This window comes from Dreissena polymorpha, chromosome 11 (genome assembly GCF_020536995.1).
Source record: "Dreissena polymorpha isolate Duluth1 chromosome 11, UMN_Dpol_1.0, whole genome shotgun sequence".
Lineage (NCBI taxonomy): Eukaryota > Metazoa > Mollusca > Bivalvia > Myida > Dreissenidae > Dreissena > Dreissena polymorpha.
The window spans coordinates 19,459,130-19,473,929 of NC_068365.1; the positions used below are offsets into that span (position 1 = coordinate 19,459,130).

The 14,800-nt window shown below is 34.3% G+C and overlaps 1 protein-coding gene across 1 annotated transcript; it reads right to left on the reverse strand.

Moving 5' to 3' along the window:
* Positions 1–2,530: 2,530 nt before the first annotated feature.
* LOC127850999 (uncharacterized) lies at positions 2,531–12,369 on the reverse strand. The gene is made up of 8 exons (XM_052384417.1): positions 12,109–12,369; positions 6,924–7,014; positions 5,644–5,783; positions 4,857–4,993; positions 4,424–4,560; positions 4,161–4,233; positions 3,717–3,879; positions 2,531–3,502 (listed from the first exon to the last, which is right to left on the reverse strand). Exons 2-8 carry the CDS (start codon positions 6,925–6,927, stop codon positions 3,290–3,292), a joined length of 867 nt encoding a protein of 288 aa, XP_052240377.1. The 5' UTR covers positions 6,928–7,014; positions 12,109–12,369; the 3' UTR covers positions 2,531–3,289.
* Between the last annotated feature and the right edge of the window lie 2,431 nt (positions 12,370–14,800).

The following is a 14,800-nucleotide window of genomic DNA, read 5'->3' on the forward strand; positions in this document are numbered from 1 at the left end:
TGCTCCAGCAGCTGGAGTTTCACTTCTTTATATTCATTTGCTTTGATTGAAATACATTTTACTCATTGAAATAATTTGGTATCAGTTTTTATGTCACTACAAATTTATTATACTCAATTTTTACCCGTATAACCAAGCAGAAAGTGACCTGTCCGAATACGAACAATTTAAATAATAGCTAGAAAGTTCACAAAAACTCGTATTTATTCTTGAAGGAGAAGGTTGGCTAGCTTTATTTGCATATCTATAGTTTCATAGAATTATATCGAAAAGTTCACATTACCGTGTCAGGAGTCACTGACTATGTGTTTCATTTAAGATGACTTTAAACATTCCAGTTTCATTTATGCGTAGTGTACAATTTGATCGTGTTCGTAAAGCGTAATCTGCGGCAACAATTTTAGCAACAGATATCAAAGATTCAAAAGAGTTTCCGCACTGAGAAGCTATTTTAATCGTACTCCCACTCAAATTCACTTGTAATCCGATACATTTAAATGAACCAGAATGTAAATGTTTTTGCCAACTTATCTGATTGATACAGCAGATGTTTTCTGTCATGTTATATATTTTATTGTGAAAATGAAATTGAAAGACGTCGATTCTTATGAATGCCTTCAAGAAATATGTTGCAGTGACTTTAACCATTGTTTCAGTAACATTCAAATAATCTTTATTGGTTAATAAGCATCCACTCCCCGCCAAACCAATAATACAGTTACGCTTAGGTCACCGCCTGAATATGGTGAATTCAAAAAATGTAGGGTTTAGCGGGTCGAATAACGCCGACATTAATCACTTCACTTATATCTAAGTGCAAACGCACAACGTTATAGCCTTGTTATTCAAAATGATAAAGCAATAAAAATTTATTCAAATTTGATTTAATCCCTATCAAATTTTACAGTTGTTTCATATGCACCAGAGCGTCAGAACATCAACGTTATGAGGTAAGTACAATTATCAACTCATGTTCGTGTTTTTCACAAGATTTGAGAGACAAGCATCATATAGTGCGCCATTTTGTGGATTTGCGTGGTTTTACGAATACGTGATTAATTTATATGACCAACAGCATATTAAGTAAAGAAATGTTAACCGACATAGGGCTCCAAACTTTTTATAGGACACGATAATTTTAAACAATATTATCAAAAGGTTAATTTTTCAGGTGAAATCACAATCCAGTGCCAATCTTTAATTAGATCATACCATGTTTGGCATTTTGCTTATATACATCGTTTACTTTTTACCTTATTTAGCACCAATATTTCAGTTTGGAATGTATGCCCCTTGATATGATGGTTTCGGCTCAATTTATTGTCAGAAGTGGTTGCTTACAATTCTTCCTGAATGACATATATGTACAACTAGTATAAGACGTAGATAAATCCGATGTTTCAACTGCAAATAAATTTCATGCAGCCATTTATCTGCAACGAAAATAGTACAATTAACATCGAAATGTTTCCGAAGAATGGGTTAGCATTCCGGATAGAATACATTATTATATGTCACAAACATTTGGCAAAGTTTGGATGTACAATTTCAGTAAATACGAATAGGTGCACGAAAGCTGCCATTGATTGGGATCTTGGATTTTTGACAGCAAATACAAAATCTATTAAATCTCCGTATGTTTTACAGCCAATGCTATAAAAACATAACAGTCACTGACAGTATCTCCTCAGTATCCTCTAACCAAAGTCTTAATCAACGCCGTCAGACAGCTTTGCACTTCAAATGATATACATTCCAGATCATCTTTTGTCATGGATACAGACCGGTCTAGCGGCTACGATCACAGCATGTTATTTAGAATATGCATCATTAAATGTAGGTGCCACATCTTTGTATAGTGTTGGAGTTTTCTTGCAACCACGGTATAAAACTAGCCCTCGTGGAACTGCTACGTATAATTCGCGATTGTGTGAAATGAGACTGTGACACTGTTGCCCGCGGCTGTGATTCCGACGCCTTTAATAAAATATGTGTGAGGAGCATAAGCCGGCCCGTCTTGCTCTGACCATTTACTGTTTAAGTCATTTAAATATGTAAACACCATTGGACAAAAATACATATTTATATTAGACTCTTAAATAGAAATACAAAAACGGAACGCTTATTAACAAGCAATATTAATATGATTGCACGTGCATGATAATATGGATCGGGTGCACATTCAATAACGCATAAACGAAATACCATATAAGCACAAGCACATTAATATTGGTCTGTTATTTGTATGCAAGTTATATTACGTGAGTTATTAAAAATACTAAAGCTAAGATGTCTCATTATCATTCTTTGAATTGATTGTTAACGATTAAGGCAATGTTATTTTATTTTATTTTTTACATATTGATGTCATTTTCTATAATGTTATATCGCGCAAAGTATGTTAATGTTAGTTCGAGGAGTCATTATGCACATGGTGTGCGCATGAAATATATAGACGTTACATGGTATCCAATTTATTAAATTATCAATTAATTCAAATTGACAACAGCAACCACAATTGTTAGGCACAATGCACAGTTTTAATCAATTATAATCTCATGCATCATCAATCGATCGTATTTTGTCTTGCATAGGTAAAACAGATACAATAATTAGGTCATTTCATGTACTATTATAGCACAATAAGGATATCATAATAATGTGTGACCTTTTGTTAAAAATGCCTCGATACTTCACAAAAATCAAAACGGAAGCGCCAAAAAAGAAAACAGTGAAAACCCTTTATGCAGGACACACTACACATCTCTCCATTTCACAAATATTATAATGACTATGCAACTTGAGACTCTAAACAAAAGGAAAACATAGGTTAATGTTTGACATTTTGTATTTATTATTTTGTTTAATATTAATATATTGCTCAACATTTAATTAATAATATCAATACGAAAGAAATACATGTATAACCAATATAACTCCATGAAACAACCAAGACATTTTTTAAAAGAAATTAAGAAACTGGAGCCTTTATCAATGACGTTCGTTCCCATCAGGCTCACTCGAAAAGAAACATGAGCAAGTCGGTTACGACGTACTACAAAATGTGGTCATATATAATGTAGAATACATATGAATATCTATCCTACCAAGCAGATCGATCATGACTAGGGATTGAGGTTAACAATCGCACCAATTAGTATACCTGACGAATAGCATTTAGTAACTCGTTATGTACAATATTTACATTATAAATACGGGCTATATATTTAGTTTGCAGGGTTATTCAATCTAGTTCTTGCATATGTAAATCACAGTCAATTTGTAAATGCTACAGCACAACCGTAACAAGAAATATCAACGACGTTATCATCCACAAGGTCGGTGTAGCAATCGGACACTGCGAATTTCTAACAAGTGACGTCACTTTCGGCGTATCAAACTGGATCGTGAGGATGGCGACCTCTGACATCATACCGAAGGTGGATCGTTTCTGCGTATTTCGGCGTCGACGCCGGTTACTGTTTCTGTTTGCTGCGCAATTCTGAAAAAACAAATTAACCAAACATATTTGCTTTATAAATAAGGATTCCACCCAAAATTAACAACGATTTGTGTCGATTGCTTTTTATTCTGGAGATAAAATCTTATGTAATTAGGCAACGGATCTATATTGTTTTCAAATAAAAACAATGCTATCCTTATTTTTATTTGTTCCCCCACTAGCCACTAAAAAATGTAAATCGATTTCCACTTACCGCATTGCAGTTATCTGAGTCACTGGGAAGACACACCCTCACGGAACACACTATAGCGACGTCATTGGAGGTTCGGTCGCTGAAACTGGCCGGAAATACCCACAGAAAGCCGCCGCTGGCACCGGTGACAAAGTTCGACACCTGACCAGAAGCCTTGCTGCATCTGTCAATGAAAACCTAAACCTATACTATGCGGGTACACATGTACTACAAAATAATGCAAAATACCAAAGCTTTATAGGTTACGAAAGAATATCAGTGTTCAGCTGAGTAAGATACCAAATAATATTGACGAGGCATTCAAGAAAAAAATTTAAATCAGAAAAAGTTAGATTTGAAACCAAATGAGAGCGTCATTTGGCGTAATAAATTTTATATAATTTTATTTCCAGTTAAAAAAAGAAAAAAAATTATAATGTGCCTCTTTTAACTAGTATATCTTACCCGTTCTGAAGCAGGATCACGGGGCCGCTCTTAGACATGTAGCTGCACACTTCCGGTATGATACGGAATTCCGCTGAAATGGAAAACAAGCTTTAAATGAAATTACTTTGAAAAACTATTTTAAAATCAGTAATTCAACATTTTTGGTCCCGTTACCAATCTAGCATCTTTAATTTATATTATTTTTCATATTCTTAACATTGTTTCACTAAATTTCTCTGAACAGTTACTATCAATAACTGCAAGTATGTTTATTCGTTTACCTATCTGTATGTCCCAGACGATCTTTCTAGCGTCATGCGCGTGTACCTTTGCACCGGAAGTGTTTCCCCCAAGACGCGTAATTATGCGGACTCCATTATCCAACACCTGCTCCTGTGTGGGTATCGATGGGTCCTCCCTGAAAATAACAATTTCTTAACATTTTAATTGATTGCAAGTACATACTAAAGTGGTTTTTGTTACAATCAATTTTCAAATGACTTTGCATAGTCAGTTATTCGTGTTCAATCATTAAAGTTAAGTTATTAACAATACTCTGTTTTGAAGGCTTTAAACTAATACATTTTAACTTGGTAAATGTATGAAAATTTATTTTGCATTTTGCAATCAACAAAAATATACCATTATGCACTCCCAACGTACTCATTCTTTTGAAATTATCTTTTGCACGACACACATTATTGCAATACTTACGTGACTTTGATGCCCACACTGACGTTCAGAATGACGCCCTCCTCGGGGATCTGTTTGCAAACGAAAGACTGCAATAGACCGCCTGTAATGATACCCGGCTCCTCAAGTTTCAAGAATGTCACCGTGTGATTAGCGTCCTGTATAATCAAACAATATAAATATAACAGTTCATATTATACAATATCTGTTTTGCAAGTGTTTATTGTTAGGAATAGAGTACTACAGTTGTTCTTTATTTCGCTAATAGTCTTAATAATAGAGTTGTTTTTAGTTGCAAATGACATATATGATACAATACTTTTGGAAACGTATACATTTACAATTTAAAGCGTTTGTTGAAGATCATTTTTCATACACGCTTTGCGGTCCATAAACAAGAACATACTAGTTAAGTAAGTATATATCATAAAGTATAAAACTCGCTTAGTAACGGAGCGTTATCGGCTTATAAAAAATAAAGAAACTTAAATAAACTGTTTATCTGCTTAAATGTCTGTATCAAATACAGTCTTAAAGAATTGCACTTGAGCCGTGCTCTGTGAAAAAAGGGTTTAATGCTTGTGCGTAAAGAGTCGCCCCAGGCTAAACTTATTTTTTGCTAAGAAAAGAATTTCTTAAAACGAACAATATCATAAAAGCGGAAAGTGTCCTCCCTGATTAGCGTGTGCAGGCGACACAGGCTTATCTGGGACGATACTTTACGCACATGCATTAAACCCTCTTTTCAAAGAGCACGGCCCATTTCTATTAAGTAATCAGTAATGATTTCTTTGAACATCTTACTAACCATTCGGCAGTTGTCGAGCCAAACCTCCCCGCTCACCTTGAAGACTCGCAGACGACACGTCTTTGAATTCACATCTACCTTGTTGAATCGGCCCCCGGGATTAGGAACCACTATGGTGCCATTGGGAAAGCAGCGGATGTCTAGAAGAAAGAAATATATAATACCTATAATGTCTTACCTAAATTTCAACTTTAATCATGCTACTTTTAAAATAGTTGTTTATGGAAAAGGATCTCAACACGTTCAGGAAATGTGTTCGAAATGAGCTTAGGTCACAACATACTATACAGTTACTATATTTTATAGCATATGTTTCCGTTTGAAACTTTTCACGTTGAGTTTATTGGCTATAATTGCTGTAATATTTGTCCGTGTACACGTGTTCATATTTATGTTGTAAATATATATTAAGCAAAAATGTCAACATCAAAACTGTTAAATCAATACAATTGCATAATATGTATTGTCCTTTCTGAGAAAGAACACTGTATGACATCTGTGTTAACCAACACAAACTCAAAATTATTGATAATAAACGATAATATAACAAAATAGCCTTCGTACTATTCTATGTTATAAATATGAATAAATAAACATATTATATGCTGTGCTTAAAAGCGTGCCTGTTTTAAAATGGTTGTTAAATAACTTTGTAATACATTTTTGTCACCTGCCATAAGCTTTTTTCATGTTAACAAATTTTATTTTATCGAAATATTATTTTTTAATTCTGTATCGTATATATTGAATAACACAGTGGTCTTTTATTTTTATTGAATGCCAATATATATTCTTGATTATGAATATATACATATATTTTACTATAAATATATACAATAATATACATTTATTTAAAAATGTATTTAATAGACATCTAAACATTTAAAATATTGCCATACCTGCGTTGCACAATCCACACACTATGAACAACACGAATTCAATCATGGTTAATTCAATCACCTTGTACTGCATTTTTAAATCGAAAAGTGCTTTTAAAAAAACACTATGATTTTCATTAATACAACGAAAATGTTGGTTTATATACACGTGGAGAAATCACATCCTCCTCAACTTTCTCAACTGGTTGTCACATGTTTGTCACGTGGCATTAATAAATAAAAAGCAAAATTAGGAGTTATAATGTAATAATTAGCCATATGTGAATCGTTTCCGTCTTCGACATTTCAATCATTATTGAAATTAGAGATTCTCAACAGTTTTTCACGTGGCGTTAAAAGATATGAGGCAATATTCAATTGTTGTAATCATGTGATAATTACCCATATTTCAATCGTTGTCGTCTTCAATCAATCCCTTCATGTTGAGATAAGCCGATGATAATTTCGCTGTTTGAACTTTCAATAGACATGACTGTAAAACAAAATAATGGAAGATTGTAAATGAGGTACACTAACACTTTTGTGTTTTACTATCTCTGTCTTTTTTATTGGTTTCATAATTTTGCCAAAGTAATTGCACTAGTATAAAATAATATAATATAGATCAATAATATGTGTGTATTTAAGTGTAATGAATGGAAATTATTGATGTTATATTAATTGTCATGTGTTATATATTTACAAAATAATGTGATTTTACAAATAAATCGATAAATAAGATTGAAATATACGATTAAATGAATGAATGAATGATTCAATCAATGAATCAATGAATCAACGAATCAATGAATGAATGAATGAATGAATGATTCAATCAATCAATCAATCAATCAATCAATCAATCAATCAATCAATCAATCAATCAATCAATCAATCAATCAATCAATCAATCAATCAATCAATCAATCAATCAATCAATCAATCAATGAATCAATCAATCAATCAATGAATCAATCAATCAATGAATCAATGAATCAATGAATCAACCAATCAATGAATCAATCAATCAATGAATCAATCAATCAATCAATGAAGTAGCGAAAATTGATAAGATTGAAGACTCAGTAAACAAAATAACGCAAAAAGTGGAACAATTGGAATTACAAGTAAAATGCATGGAAGCCAGTTGCAAATTCATCAATGAGCAATTCGAAGAAACAAAACATAAACTTGAAAAATCAGAGGATCAAATCAAAATGTTTAACGAAAAATCAAACAAGATCGAAAAATGCATCGAAAGCTTCCAGACAAAATTAACGCGAATTGAAGATGCCAACGACAATCTGGAATTCCATAGCCTACGAGAGAATCACCTAGTAAGCAAAAAAATTGCGAAGAGCTAATCAAGACACACGCCGGGTATGCGAATACTTCGTTTACGGATGGCACTTCACTTACAGAGAACAACAAACGCCACGCGCGAGAGGTGAGTTCTTCAGCTTTTTTGTATTTATGTTCTGTTTATTTGGTTTTTAGACACAGAACATTGTTTGGGTGATTAATGGTATAGCACTTCGTATTGCGAAGAAAGAAATTCGCGGAAAAACGGTGAATTATTTAAAAAAAAAAACGATAAAATTTCATCGATAATCAGCATGAAATGAATGATCAGTACATATTTAAACAAAATAAACATACTTGGAAATAAATCAAGAACGTGCTTACTATTCGAAATAAAAGATCAATATATCAAGTAATGTTACAACATGTTACATTTTAGTTTACTAATGTATTTGAAAAAATTCAAATGTTTTAAGAGTCGCATGCACATTTTTCATCTGCACTTCGTTTACCGATCATCTAAAAAACAATGGCACTTCGTTTCCTGACATCTAGACACTTTTTTCCAGATATAACACACTCGTATTTTTTGAATCAAAAATGCAGAATTCGCTGTGGAATACTGTTAAAGTAAGCAGGCAATAAATAAAAATGTATGTACTTAGTACGCAAATAAAAAACGAATAACCGAAGCATGTTCTTATCCCTTTGAAATATGATTATGATTTGGTATAAATGTGAAAGATAAATGTTAAACAAATTGGATATGTCTAATGAGTAAAATCTATATGACCATATATTTTAAATTACGTTCTAAGCGGTTGATCTAAAGCATTTATCTTTATGTCCAAATGAAGGTACTAAGGCTATTTTCTTTTATATTAGATAGCATGTCATGAATAACCACTCTGCTTAAACTGCCTCTCAGAGATTAATATCAGCAGCGATGCAGGTTCGAAATTCTATTGGAACTTTTTGGCTCAATGCCAATAAACGAAAATAGCAATAAAAGAACGGGCGGGGTTGATTTAATCACACGATAGTGGTGTAAAAATTATGCATATCCGTCTTTTTTTTAAATATAAACACAACACATGCTGCATATGAAGTTCTATCCAATATAGCACCCTAAACTTCGTTTGTGTGGGTATACTAAGTACTGACTCCATAATATGACATTTAAACATTTTATGTACGCATTCCTTTTTTTCCAGAATCAGTTGATTTTACGATTTAATTTTAACCGTGATTCTTAAAACTCAACCAATACAGTGATTTAGGGTCAGGTGAATCGCACTTCGAGCAAACGTTAGCGTTGCGTAAAGGGAAGTGCTCCCTATAAGCAGGGCTCAAAATACAGGGAGTTTTACCATTCTCTTTTTAATTTTGTTGCTACGCATAAGTATCGTCTTGATGATGCGATTCAAATAAGCACAACCGACATAGGATTTTATGAAGAACAAATGTGTATTTGCGTCATAAAGACCCCTTCACTACCGTTATCTAGAGCCCTGCTATAAGTAAAATTAAACACGATTGTGTTGATTCGCATTATCCGTACACATTTATTTAATAATAAATATTATCTTATTTGAAAATTGCAATTATAATAAACATAGTATAAATTAATAGTCATGTGATTTTTGAAAAATATATTTAAAAAATGTTTCGTATGAATAGCCATAATATAAATAAATGCATTTGAGGTAGAAGATAAAACTCAGTTATTAGAGTGCCCGCTTTGTTGAAAGTATCCGTAATCTGAAGTGCCCTTTATCGGTAAACAAAGTGGCTGCAACTTTATGTATGCCACCTATTACAAAATGTACTATCTTTGTTTATATTTCATTGAATGCTATCAAAATTTCAGTATTTGAAGCACAGTGATTACTCTACATGCTGGAATAGCAAAAAATTTCTTGTAATAATTCTAAGTAGTTTTATTTTGTTAAAATGTTTACTGTTCATCCAGTTTATGCTGTTTTCCGATCAAATTTTCTATTTTTTGGGCAAAACTGTTCCATTCTTCCGTGAAATTGTGTATTCCAAATACAAAAGGATACACCATTTATCAACTCGACCATGTGTCTTGTCTTAAAAACTAATCTTTAGGATATAACTTTAAATAAAACAGAGGAAATTACCTCTAGCGCGTGGCGTTTGTTGTTCTCTGTTAGTGAAGTGCCATCCGTAAACGAAGTATTCGCATACCCGGCGTGAGACACTCATTCAAGATGTATTACAGATCGAAAAAAACATCGAACTTGATAGGGTCCATCGAATAGGCAAGGAAACACCGGGCAAAACGAGACCAATAGTGGCGAAGTTCCATCATTATTCCGACCGGGAACTCGTTCGCATAGCCTCACTTGAAAAGAATCCAGATTTAAGGGCGCTACACCAAGGCGTTGGGATACAGCAGACGAAGGCTACCCTGGAAAAGCGACGAAATAAACAACACATAGTTGACCGGGAACGAAATGCAGGCAGAACAACCAAATGGGCAGGATCAAGACTTCTAGTGAAAGGACAAAACTGCGGCTATCATGAACTAAACAATTAGGACAATGGAAAGTTAAAAACTATTTCGTGGAATATAAATGGACTGATACGAAAATTAAAGGATATTGACTTTTTAGAATACATTAATCAATATGATATCATTTTGTTAAGTGAAACCTGGACCAATAAAAAAAGAGTGCAAAATCAAAACATTCAAAACTTTGAAAGCACACATATTTATGGATATAAATCTTATGGAGTTAAAAAAGGCTGACAAGCCGGAGGTATTTCTGTTTATTTTAAAACCTCATTAAAAGATAAAATATCAATTGTAAAAGTAAATGATTTTGGCATTATATGGTTAAAAATAGATAGAAAACTGTTAAATTTTGATACAGATGTTTATATTGGTTGTACTTACATTCCTCCACCCAATTCGAAAGTCTTAAGAGATGTCGATTTTGATTTTTTCGAAGAAATAGAGAATAATATAGAACAATATTGTACCTTAGGATATACTTTTATTGTAGGAGATTTAGATTCTAGAACTGGCTTATTATCCGATATATTAGAATACAATAGACATTTGGATGAAACTTACAACGTTAATACAAATTCAAATGAACCAAATTTAGGACACATTCCGAAACGAATGAATGAAGACCATACAACTGACTGTCAAGGCCGATCATTAATCTCTCTATGCAAATCAACCAACCATATCATTATTAACGGTCGTATGCCCGGATGTAGAACAGGTAATTACACCTTCACCTCACCACGTGATCTTAGCGTAACCGATTATTTACTAACACACCACGATATATTACTCGGGAATGTCATTCATGAATTTGAAATACTTGATTGGAGCAAATTTTCTGATCATGCTGCACTTTATTTTAATTTTCAAACAGTAAGCAATATTAACTTACAAAGCAATAAAAAGGAAACAAAACTACAAGAATTAACATTAATATTTGATAATGATAAGCTTCGGATGCGTCACCCGTTCGCAGTGGAGCAAAGCCAGTGCAAAAGACCGACGCACCCAAGTGCAGGAAGAGATTCGCCGAATGGAGGAAGAATCCAGGCTCACCAGACCTGTTACCCTACGGAAACAGGGAAAATGGCTAAACTGGGAGGGAGTACCCCAGAGAAAGCTTACATGGAATGCGATCTGGACCATGGAAAGCGACAGACTTAGTTTCTTGCTCAAGTCTGTCTACGACGTGCTGCCAAGTCCAACAAACCTAGTGACTTGGGGTCTTGCCGAAAAGCCAGATTGCAAGCTCTGTGGAAGACCAGCGAATCTGGAACATGTCCTGAGCTCATGCAAGACAGCCCTGTCTGATGGTCGATACAGATGGCGTCACGACAGGGTTCTTGCTTCAATCGCCAATCATCTAGATCAAGCACGAAAAGCGCAGAAGACGACCAACAAAGGCCCCTCATTCATTTTCTTTGTCAGAGCCGGAGAAGAAGGGGCAAAGGCCAAACGCGCATGTGGGATTCTTGGAACGGCAACAGATTGGAGAATGGAAGCAGACTTGAAGAAACAGCTCAAGTTTCCACAGGAGATCACCGTGACAAACCAGAGACCCGACATAGTACTGTAGTGAGCTGGGTTTCAAGTACCAAAAAGTGTTTACCTTTTAAATACTTGTGTGTTCAGTGACATTCGGTTGGTCTGGTGTTGTTACAAACATAATAAGTATAATATGCATATGAATCTGATAATACACAGACCCACTAACATATAAATCAAACCATGTTTGTTATTTACCATTTTTGACCAAGAATCCTGCCACTGTTCTTTCTTGTAAAGTTGACTTGAAAACGGTCCGCTCGTAAACACACTTTTACTTATCTATGTTTAACACTGAATAACTCTTATATTAATATTTTAATAGCTTAAAATAACTCCGTGAAAGTTGAGTACACATATTTCGCTAATCCATGCATGTAATACGAATATCTTCATTATTTGTATTGTTATTTGTAATGTTCAGTAGAAATCGGCATGTGATTTTTCCACTGTCCGCCATCTTGGAATGTCGACTAGTGGGTAATTTTTGCATAGCAACACACAGCAGTGTAAACATAAATCTCACCGGCGCTATATTTAAGCTTTAGGTAAGAAAGCTGCACTATTTTTAGCAGACGTAAGGTCATTATTTAGTTCATATAGTCTGTTTTAAATTGTTTTGTCATTTAAAGTCTATTTTATTATTTATAAGTGTTAAGCGTGCGAGCGTTCCATAATTGGTCACGGCAGTTATTGTGTCCCGTTTTTGGTCACACTGTGACCAATATTTGGTCACAGTGACCAATATTTGGTCACAGTGACCAATTTCTGGTCACAGTGACCAATTTCTGGTCACAAGTGGAACGCCGCGGCTATATAAAGTGACCAAATTTTGGTCACAAGGAGCATTCTAGTCAAAATCTTAAAGGGATCTTTTCACGCTTTGGTAAATTGACAAAATTGAAAAAAGTTGTTTCAGATTCGCAAATTTTCGATTTAGTTATGATATTTGTGAGGAAACAGTAATACTGAACATTTACCATGGTCTTATATAGCCATTATATGCATCTTTTGACGATTTTAAAACCTAAAAATTATAAAGCGTTGCAACGCGAAACGATTGAATAATTTGGAGAGTTCTGTTTTTGTCGTTAAATTTTGTGAAACTACGAAGATTGCTTATATAAGGCATAAAATACTTCATGTATATGTACTCGGCGGAATAGCTCAGTAGGCTAAAGCGTTTTTACTTCAGGACTCTGGCAGGACTCCAGGGGTCACTGGTTCGAAACCTGGTCCGGGCAATATTCTTTTCCTTTTTTTAATTTTATTCTTGATTTTTTACTGGAGCTTTTACGATCCAATGTTTACATTTATCGATATAAAGCATTTAATGAATAAGTTAAAAAATGCCAAAATCTGTGAAAAGGCCCCTTTAAGGCAGGCAACATCCACGCCAATTTTTTTCTTAAAAAGTACTTTTTCTTTTCGTGAGTAATTTAAGTAACTTATAACAGTAATACCTTTGTAAGCAGATAATAAAGCGAACATTTAACATATTTTATTAAACTTGAGCATTATTTAAAGTATTCAATATATTTTGGTTATGATCGTTGACAAGTGTCATTGGTCCTTAAATTCGGCGAAGTCCCGTTTACGAGTGTAATGTTCATTGTAAAATATCATCTACTTTTGAGGCGCAGTTTACCGTCGCAAGATTGAAAGTATTGTAAAACCTTAATTAAGGTTGTATGTCATCTTGTTGTTGGAAATATAACATTTTGTTGAGGTATTCGTGGAAACTGAATAAAAGTTGTTTGAAGTTGAATCGGACTTTGAGTTAAACATTAACCACCATTGATAAGGAGCGTACTAACGGAGCGTAACAGTACTGTGGTCAGCTGCATCAAAACAGGTTGTGATGGTGGAGCTCACAGTACCATGGGAGGAGCGGATTGAAGAGAGCTTCGAACGGAAGCGCGAAAAGTACCAGGCCCTCACAGATTTCTGCACAGAGGAAGGCTGGAAGGCATGGTGTTTTCCAGTGGAGGTGGGCTGCAGAGGTTTCCCAGCGCAATCACTGTGGCGCACTTTCAGCAGACTGGGGGTTACAGGACAGGTCCAGAAACGGGCCATATCGGTTGTTGCACGTGAAACGGAGTCTGCTTCCTTGTGGCTATGGCGGAAGAGAGAGGAGAAGTGGATAGGGGACACAGGGCTGTCGACTAGAGACTGGCCACCGAGACCTGGCAGATGAGGAAGTGTAGGCTTACTATCTCCTGGCCGGAAATTGATCACTTCCGGTCGGCACACCATAGGAGGACGTAGTGGGACAGTGCCGAAACGTCCGATAAATATGGACCCACCTGCTGAAGGAGATAGTAGCAGCATCACGGCCCTATCTGACAACTAGTCACAAGAATTTACTTCGTTAATAGATGAAAAAATACATGTATTAAATACAATTTTTACTGAAATTAATGTTAATAATCAAATAAACACTCTAACGCAATATTTACACGAAAGTAGCGTTCAGATATTTGGAATAGTATTTACAATTAATAACAATAAACAAGGTTTAATAATACTTGTAAAACTGCAAAATGCAACTTCCGTAACACAAAAAATAACTTTAATAAGAATAAATCCAACCCAAATAGACAACTTTTTGTACATTATAGAACAAAATATAACACTATTCGTAGAAAAGCAAAATATAGATATAAGAGGAATGACAGCACGCGGTTAAATAAAATTGCAAAAACACAACCAAAAATGTTTTGGAAAACACTTAAAAAATGTTATAAACCTAATAATAAAAATGCAGAGCATACAGATATTAACGAAATGTTCAATCATTTTAATAACTAAATCGGAAACGATGCATTCGATAATACAGATTTTGATATAAATGAACAAAATTTAAATACACCACAAACCGAGACTGAAC